Source organism: Pterocles gutturalis, unplaced genomic scaffold (genome assembly GCF_000699245.1).
Source record: "Pterocles gutturalis isolate BGI_N339 unplaced genomic scaffold, ASM69924v1 scaffold31733, whole genome shotgun sequence".
Taxonomy (NCBI): domain Eukaryota; kingdom Metazoa; phylum Chordata; class Aves; order Pterocliformes; family Pteroclidae; genus Pterocles; species Pterocles gutturalis.
This window is the reverse complement of record NW_010124027.1, coordinates 4889-14928: the sequence shown is the minus strand read 5'-3', so window position 1 is coordinate 14928 and position 10040 is coordinate 4889. Positions and strand designations below refer to the sequence as shown.

Genomic DNA, 10040 nt, shown 5'->3' with positions numbered 1-10040 from the left:
GGCAGGGCAGGGGCTGCCCTCGGAGCCGGCCCTGCGCTGGGAGGAGGGGAAACATGACGGGGGTGCAGCAGCGGGGCGGTGGGTTCAGAGCTGGCGGTGGCAGAAGGCTTGTTCCTGACACCGTGCAGGTGAGGGGCTGCTTGCGGGATGCTTCACCAAAAAGCAGGTCCAGTGCAAGCTCTAACGCTTTGCTGCGCAGCCTGTGAGAACCAGCTGAGTTACTTACACCACAAACACTGATCGCTTTTCCAGATGCTGAAAGGATCGTTAATTATACATGGTTGGTGACGTCGTAGAAACTAAACAATGCCAGCTAAAAGACCCCATGGATTTGTTTCATTCTGGGCAAGTTGTAAAAATATGTGCCCCTATGGTTCGCTATTCGAAGTAAGTAACTGGCACGTCAGCTATGTTTTCAGTGTTTTCTCTGAGGAAGTTTATCTTGACTGTAAAAACAGGGATGATTACCTTTTTCTCCTTTAATGATTTAAGACTGAGATAGACGTGGGACATGTTTTATCTTGTGGTTATACTTCCACATCCCCACAGAACCGCATGTCAGAATAGCATTTTAGAATAGCTAATCAGAAAAATGCCTTTACTAGTTATCTCTTAATTTTCATGTGTCTGCAGGTTGCCTTTCAGAACCTTGGTTAGGAAATATAGTTGCGACTTGTGTTATACACCAATGATAGTGGCAGCTGATTTTGTGAGATCTGCAAAAGCTAGAGACAGTGAATTCACAACAAACAAAGGTATTTCTTTTTTAATAAACCATTGCCTTGTTAGAATGTTTTATGTGATGGTGAACCAAATTGGCCAAGTGAATGAAGTCTGTCACACAACTTGACATCCGTTAACAATTTTGGTATACTGTATATGATTGATTGTAAAACCACAGAAATATTCTAGGTGAGAGTAAGCACATTCCAGTAATAGTGTGTCAAATGAAATAGTGGAAAACCTTGCCTCCAAACTGATATAGATGTGTGGTGGGCTGACCACCTGTAGCTGGCCAGCAGCTGTGCACCCACAGCTGCTTGTGCATTCCTCCTCCACCTCCCCTCCCCAGCAGCACAGGGGGAGAATAGGAAAAGCAAAAGCAAGAAAAACTCATGGGTCAAGATGAAGACAGCTTAATAAGTAAAGGAAAGATGGAGAAAAAAACGAGTGATGCAAAGGCAGTCACTTCCGACTTCACACAAGCAGACCAATGCCCAACCAGTCTCCAAGGAAAGGCCACCCTGGGACACAATTTCCATGTCCCAGCTCACTTTCTTCTTCCCCTACCACTCCAGTTTTATTGCTGAGCTTGATGTTACATGGTATGGAATATTCCTGGGTCAGTTTGGGTCAGCAGTCCCAGCTGTGTCCACTGCCAGTTTCTTGCCCACACCAATCTATTTGCTGGGGGCTGGGGGAGGTAGAGTGAGAAAAATAGAAAGTTTTGACACTGTGCAGCAATAGCCAAAACATTGGTGCATTATCAACACTGTCACAAAATCCAAAACACAGCACCATAGAGGCTGCTATAAATGAACTTTAAATAAATTTAACAATTAACTCCATCCCAGGAAGACCAGGTACAAGAGGGTAGGAAGATTCTTTTCCCAGCAGTTGCTGTTTCTTGTGTGTTTCAGAGACGAACACTTAACTCATTGCCAGGAAAAGTTGTCTGGTCTCTTAACAAAAATAAGAGGGTTCCTAAAGGTGAAAAAATTAATAGACCGGACATTGATACAGTGGAAGCAAGAACTGATAAAAGAAGCAGGGTTCCAAAGTAGCTGGAGTGGAAACCGCAAGGGGCTGTTGGTGGACTCCTTGAGATATTGAGAGGGTGATAAAAAGGAGCAAGAAGAGACCAGGAAGCTGAAGCATGGCTGGGGTTGATGGGGAGAAGCAAGGCTTCAGGCATCGTACAGAAACATAACCAGAATGCATACAGAGAAGTGGTATAAGGAGTTGTACCAAGTCCTGGCTGTAATGCAAAACAGAAAAGTGGTATGAAATACATGGGAAGAGGTGACAGTAACAATACAGATCTGCTGGCATAAAGTGGGTACGGTAGAAGAGTTTAACAAGGACCATCCAAGCATAGGCTGGAACTGTAGGAATGAAGAGAGCACTGCTAACGTGATAGCAAGATCAGCATGTAGGATCTACGTAGTGTAATGATTTAATCTATTCAGACCACTGAACTGGTGGTTTCACAAGTGTGTATATAATAGCAGGGGAAGTATATTTCGTTATTTTAGCACCGGCTGTTTACTGTGGTGCATTATTCAAATGGAGCAGAGCAGTAAATGAGAAAAGGCACATTTGGAAGCACAGGTAGACTTAGTGGAATTCAACTTTAAAAAAGCATGAATAATTCTTTGTGTGTAAAAATAAATGAGTAAAAACATAACTGAATATATATGGCTCAGAGCTCCACAGAGCCACTGGCTTGCCCCCTTTGAATTATTTGTACTGCTGATCTACACAACGTTCTGTGGCATTGAAGTTCCACAGATCAGAGATGTAGTGTATTCTGGGGGGGTGCAGGGACAGGTAAGGAGGAGATTCTCCTTTATGCTGTAATTTTGCTGTCTGATAATGAGGGGTACAAAATGACATGTTCTAGTGTTGTAAACAATATTTTTTCCCTATTTCACCTCTTTCATGCTCGCCTTAATTTTATAGACCTCTAAAACATTCTGCCTCAGACAGCTTTGCCAAGATTATAGTATTTACATTATTAGCATTTATGCTTTTAACAAGTAGCTCCACAGCAGGTTGTGAAATTTTACTGTGGTTTTCTGTTCAACTTCCTGGCTGTTTGAACATTTTGTCTTCTAATTAGTGGAGTAGGTTTGGAGCCTGCAATTGCCATTTCTGTTTTGCATTTTCTTTGGCACTGATATTTCTTTGTTGTGTATTTCTCAAATAGAGGTAGATGTTCTCTGTGGCTGCTGCTAAAAAAATTAATATGGCTAGACTCAGTATTTTTATTGCTTAATGCTCGACCCTAAAACTAGGAGTGTGGGATTCTTACAAAATATTAACTGTAACAACGTAAATCTTTTTAGCTAGAGCATTGTACTTAATGGACACTGTTTTGAAAATACGCAGGGGATTATATTTGCTTGCTGGATTTTTAGGTTACTTCTATCAGTGTCTCAGCTTGATTGAGAGGATACTGCTGCCCTTTCTGACTTAAGCTCCACTACTTATAGAACTGCCTATTTTCCACTAAAATAGAAAAATCCTCAGAAGCACTTGTGGTCCTTTCAGTACCAGAAGTGCACTTGCTTTGTGCATTTGTCGGATCATCTCTTTCCGTCAGTGCTCAGATATCCCCACCTTCCTCTTAACTGCAGCAATTGTTTATACAGAAAGTGAGCACTAAGGCTGTTTGAGATATTTTTAGGTGCCTTTAATGTAATGCACTAGCTGTAAAAGAGGAGAGCATGTTCCAAATGACCATCTGGCTCTCTGCAGGGTCTTAGTAAATCACAAGTAATTCAGCAGACCCAAGTTGAGGAGCACTGACACTTTGGTTTCCCACTTGAGCTAAAGCTGCCTCTGCTTGTGTGTTCTCATTCCAAGTCTGCATATCGCATTGTGGATAAAACCAGCCATGCTGGCACAGAAGAGGAGGAAGATGGGTTGGGATAAGGAAGGGCAAAGCTCTTAGCTCCTTTCTGAAGGGTTTGTTCTATAAGCAAGTTTCCCACCTGGCACAACAGACAGCCATGGCAGCACAGCACAAGGGCAGCATGCAGATGAGAAGGGGTAGGCTAGGAGGAGAAGCATGAAGGCTGCTGAAAAATAGAGAATTCTTAGTTTCATATATCATCTTTGTGAAAGATAAGCATCTGACCAATTTCAGTCAGAAACTTTGAGCCAGCACCTGTCTAGGATACCTGTGTTTGTCTGAATTCCCACTTCTCTTAATAGCCTTATTACTTTAGTAAGCTCCCTTTATTCATTTGTGATCTAGGGCTTGCAGAATCACAAAATAGTTGAGTTTGGAAGGACCTTTGTAGGTCACGTTGTCCAGTCCCCTTCCCTGCTCCAGCAGGGTCACCTAGAACCAGTTGCCCAGGACCATGGCCAGACAGCTTTTCAATATATGAAGAACATTCAAAATTTAGAATTTCTTCTTTTTATTCACTTGAGTTTTTTAAATCTCTAAGTATCTTTTCACTGGTGTAGGTGATCATCCATTGATTGTTCAATTTGCTGCTAAGGAAGCACAGGTTTTGTGTGATGCTGCCCGTATCGTCTGTCCTTTTGCAGATGGAATAGACCTAAACTGTGGCTGTCCTCAGAGGTAAAGTTTTGAAAAAGCTGGGTAAATATGATTAAATAATTTGAGCATAAAGAATGTCTTCGTTTTCGTAGTAATTTCTGTCTTAACTTAAAAACAGACTTTGAGAGAGAAGTATCTTTTTAATCTGTCGGAAATATCTAGGTGGCAAGACACTGTTCTGAATGTTCTGAGATGTCTGTCACCGTGGTGAGACTGGGAAAACCAGGTACATATGCCGACTTGCCTTTTTTCATTTCTGATATATTGAGTGTTGGCTCAGAAGTGAAATGTCCATCCCTTCACAACAGCTGTTAAATATGCATTACCAAAAAGAGCTTGCCAGAAATAATTTGGGGAGTGTTTTGAGAAATTATGTTATTAATTCCCAAAATAATGAGGCAAGTCCCTGATGTCTCAGACTTCTGCAAGTGAAGGATAGTCTCTAAAATATAATTATACAGATATTATTCAGGAAGTGCTGAAAAGAATTTCTTCAATCTTTTATTAGGCTTATAAGTACAGTGAGTCAATGATCTACTTCTCACTTAAATTGACAAAGATTTTGTCTTGACAGAGAAACAGTAGCAATGCACAAATGAAGATTCTTGCTAACTGGTTCAATTGTGAACCATTTATTACCTGCTCATCAGGCAGTCTTTTTCTAAGTGAAGACCTCAAAAATAAATGTAGGGAGCAAAAGATAGCATTACGGTGCAAATACTTAATTTGTCTATTCTAATTAGGTTTTCTTGACTTAAAATTACAGTATTTGAGAAAACTCTTTTTCTGGAAAGATCTGAGACTTCAGAATGGAAGTATATTTTTTTTTGGTAAGCTAACTACAGTTAATTATGCCAAACTGTAAGTTCCTTTTAGGCCAAAAATATATGCTTACGTTTGAATCCTTTGTTTCTTGTGCATACCAGTTTCAAAATAACAAAACTTCATGCATTTAATCTGCCTTTACAAGAAAAAATGTTTAAGAATAAAACTGTTGCTGTTAAGTGGAAGCAAAGGTTATTTCATGCCAATCAAAATAAAGTGTTTGGTAGTTGAAGGAAAACATAATATTACTGAAATCAGATCCTCACTTGCACTTAAAAATCTTCCTTTTCAATCCAGTCATTTTCTGTTTAGAAGAAATGCATGACCCAATGGAAGGGGAACCATCAAACTTATTTATGTATGATCTAAACCATTGTTGATTAAATGTTAATTTATCTTCCTTGTGAGTCCATTTTGTGGACAGGAAATTGAACTGGAAGAGATTAGTAACTTGTCCAAAGTTCTAACAGCACAATGGAGACTGACCCAGGATCTAAAAGCTGGTGTCAAACTGCAAACAAATCCTTGATCTACAGCCAGTACTATCTTTATTTGCTCAACTACACATTCTAAAGTTCGTAAGGAAGGAAACAGATGCATTTGACTGAAATTGATCTGCATTTTTTCAAATGTAGAATACAAATGTTCTTTTTCTTTTAAAGATGGGCCATGGCAGAAGGTTATGGTGCTTGTTTAATAAATAAACCAGAGCTAGTTCGAGATATGGTGAGACGTGTGCGGAATCAGATCGACAACCCTAGATTTTCAGTATCTATTAAAATAAGGTGCGTCTAACTTGAGTTCTGTTTGTGGTACATGAAAGAATCTTTTTAATTTTTTTAAGGATCGTGTTAATGTAATAGTTACACTATAATATATGTAATTCTGTTAATGTGATATTACACATATAATCATTGCCTTATATGTGAAGACTGCTGAGATTTTTTGACCCCAGATGGTGAAAGGGTATCTGGGGGAAGTAATCCCAAACTTAGATAGCAGAAGCAGCACAGCCCTTGATGGCTTACCCAGATAACATACTGGATGCTAGAGTTTTCTTGCAATTCAAGTGACGTGAAAGTACAAGTTCAAAGGTTTAGGGTTCCATAAAAGAAAAATGATGCATAGTCTGTATCATCACAAGGATTTACTTTGTGAGCTGTTGGAGGCCAGAGCCACAGCTGCTATTGGCTATAAAGAGAAGGGTAACAGAACTGGGAACTGGTCCCCACAGCTGCTGTAAGGAACACATCCTGCTTCCCTTCATCACTTCCTAAACCTCTGTAAACTGTTGCTTTGCATTGCTTTGTACAACTCCATCCACTATTTATCCACACATCCTTTGTGGCTTTTGCATACTTGTCAGTTAAGTTTCAGCTCTGTTTGCAGTCCTTCAGGAGAGGAGACCTGTTATAAATCAGAATTTTTTTTCACAAAATATGCAAAATAATGATGTTTACTTTAGAATCTTTTGGGCACCCTTGCTCAATCTCTATAAAATCTACTCTGTATATTTCAGAGATGTGATATAATTGGGAAATAGTAGATTAGATAGTGGTTTCAATACATGAAGCTCATATGTCTTTATTAAAAAAACGTGTTTATCTTACAACAGTAATATTTTCTTTATTTATACTGTTGTTTATACAAATCTGTGGTAAGTTCCACTTACGGAGGAGGGCCTTTTATACAGTTCAGGTAACTTACTATTTAATGTTTTCACTCCTTGGAATTTTAGGATCCATGAGGACTTAAAAAGAACAGTTGACCTGTGTCAAAAAGCTGAAGCATGTGGAGTTTCATGGATTACAGTACATGGGAGAAGCATAGAAGAAAGACATCAGCCTGTACATTATGATGCAATTAAAATAATTAAACAAAGCATGTCTATACCTATTGTGGCTAATGGAGACATTAAAACTTTAAAAGATGCTGAAAGTGTTCATCAGTTGACAGGAGCAGATGGTAAGATTAAACATACTCTATTTTCTAAGTAAACTTACAAATCAGATTTCAAAGTATTTATTTTGGCTATAAGTAAGACATGCTTTTAGTACTTTTTGAGGAGACAAATCAAAGAGGATTTATTAGATGCCTTATAAACAGAATCACTTGTAATCATCACAGCACTAGAACACTGTTATTCAAAGACACAAGTAATGATTTCCGTGGCAAATTAAAAAAGCTCTTTGCTTAATTATGCTATCTCATCACTCAGTAGTGAAGTTCAGGGTGACCTTCAGATATTCATCCCATCTCTTTATGGAGCTTATCATCTTGTAAAGAACTGTGAAATTCCACTTGGAAATCTCTACTTCCTGCACATGGGAGCAGATTTCTTATAGTAAGAATATGGTGGAAAAGGGAAATACTGTTAAGCCAGATACTTAACAGTTAAGGTAGTTAGCTTCACAGACACAGTGGGGCATTGCACTCTCATATCTGTATGTATTTACCTTGTCTTACACTTCAGTGGTAAAATTTTGGGATTTTTTGCAGGATTGCCGTGCAGTTATATAGTCACAGTAGATTCCTGCAGCTGTCTGTGGTTTCAAGACAATGTGGAAATTCAGTATATGTTTTGAAGTGGTGATCTGTATCTACACACTTTGGATCTTACAGCTCAAGAACAGTAGCTAGCGTCATGAGGAAAAGTTAATGTGGCAGGTTTCTTTTGACACTATTGGTGTTCAAGAGCAACAACAACAATTAGTTGAACCAAATTGCCACACTACTACAGTGACTTTCCCCCCAAATGCACAGCAGGAAGGAAATACATAACAGAAAAGTATGTTCTAATAGCCTAGCTGACCTTCCTCAATAGTAAGAATATAAAGCATCAGTTTTTTTCTGTCACATACAATAGCAAAATTGATTTTTCGTTTTTTATTATCCTATTTTTTACTAAAAGACTAAGTGTGATAGATTATATGTTGATGCTTCAGGAAAACAGAATCCTTTAATCACAGGAGAATTGCAGTAGAACTTGTACAGGTTTAACTGACAATTTGGGATTACAGTTGCAAATACGCTAGCTTGTTCAGAAAGATTTTCTGCAGATCAAGAGCCCTGAGATTTATATAATTGAGACATTGAGCTCTTACTAGAAGGAGAATTCTAGGTCAGTGAATCAGATGAGTTGCACTAAAGATAACTAAATTTATCATATTACTACTCATGTGTCTTTCTGTCATAATTTTACATTAAAAAGGCAGGCTTGTATGTGTGTAGCAGATAAAAACAAAATACTGTTGAATTGCAGTTTCAAAAGTAGGGAAGAAAGGCTTCTTTGTCCTGTGTTTTGTTTCAAAATTTCTGGAAGAATACGTTATCAAGTGGAATGTGTTCACGGGTGGTGTAGGTACTCTGAGGTTTGGATTTTTAAATGGATTTCTCTGATACAGCTATAATACTTATCCCTGTTGTTCTCCCATTACTTGTCTATAAGCTTTGAGTGTTTGTCCTAAGGAGTGCTGTACAAAATATACAGGAAGATTTAATGTAAATTTTAAACTAAAATGTGACTTACTGCTTTAATTTCTGATTTAGGTATAATGGTGGCTAGAGGACTCTTAGCAAATCCAGCTATGTTTGCAGGATACGAAGAGACACCCTTGAAGTGCATCCAGGACTGGGTTGACATTGCTCTTGACCATGGAACTCCTTTTACATGTTTTCATCACCACTTAATGTACATGATGGAACGGATAACTTCAAAACAAGAAAAAAAAGTTTTTAATGTTTTATCAAGTACCTCAGCAGTACTAGATTATCTGAATGACCATTATGGCGTGTGATAACTGAAAGTATTTTAGCTCTGTGTAAACTTGTATTTTGCAATTGCCAATGCATTGTTAAAGTTTTAATTGGGTTCCTGCTTATTAGTCACATTCATATATTGCATAAGTATTTCCAACACAGCATAACATTCTAATCAAGGTGATACTTTATATTTTTAGTATTTTTATGTCAGCAGTTTTCACTCCAGAAAATACTCAAGTTTCCACAAATGTGGAATTCTGTTTACAGTGCCCTACTACACAGAGGATTAATTATTGTAAAACTCGAATAATTTAATTTATTTTTTCACCAGCCAATTGCTTACAGCAATATGTTTGCAAAACTAGGGTCTATCTTACATGAAACCTCCTAAAATCAGAAGGACTACTCATAAATAATACCAAGAATTTCAGACCAAAATAATACAAAGGGAGCAATTACTGAAGTTTTGCTTTAACTGACATAAGCTGTACTTTTACATTTGAGTAGATTTTTCAAGCTTAAAGACTGTGAGGCCTTGAAGCCCAGCATAGTATCCTCTTTTAAATTAGATGTTCCTTCTGCAGAATAAAACTTTCTAAACCTAGTTGAAACTCAGAAAAACGCCACACTTCTTATAGTGAAAGAAACCTGTAATAGCTAAATGACAACAGATAGAAGGAAAGAGGAAAATGAAGAGATAGTTTAAACTATGTACAAACTTAGTTGAATCTAAAATACGAGACTTGAAAGTTCAATTAAATTCAGTTTTGTTTATCTAATGTACAATAATTATAAAAAAGATTAAGTCCCTGTCGTCTACCAAACCAGAACTTTATAGGTCAAAGAAAAGCTGACAGATTCTCTCAGTAGGACTCTTACAGTCCTTTCTGCCTGATGGCACGTTGCTTACCGAAGCATGACAGCCCCTTGGCTTTGAATCTTTGTATGGCAGGGAAACAGTGAAAATTAGAACAAGATAATAGCATTATACACCAGCTGCATTTCTTCTGCAAGGGAAATTTCACAAGTCTGTGCAGTACAATTATTTGTAATCAAATAATTTGTTTTCTTTATATGTTTACACAGAAATTCATACCAGAAGTTGCTTAGTTTTCTGACTCTGATACTTCTGTGAATGTATAAGTGAATAGTTCTAAAT

At 37.9% G+C, this 10040-nt stretch overlaps 1 protein-coding gene across 1 annotated transcript; it reads left to right on the top strand.

The window, feature by feature from the left end:
* The first annotated feature begins 277 nt into the window (after nucleotides 1–277).
* DUS4L (dihydrouridine synthase 4-like (S. cerevisiae)) lies at nucleotides 278–9257 on the top strand. The gene is made up of 6 exons (XM_010078137.1): nucleotides 278–387; nucleotides 634–755; nucleotides 4198–4315; nucleotides 5782–5904; nucleotides 6858–7084; nucleotides 8669–9257. Exons 1-6 carry the CDS (start codon nucleotides 278–280, stop codon nucleotides 8914–8916), a joined length of 948 nt encoding a protein of 315 aa, XP_010076439.1. The 3' UTR covers nucleotides 8917–9257.
* The last annotated feature ends 783 nt before the right edge of the window (nucleotides 9258–10040 follow it).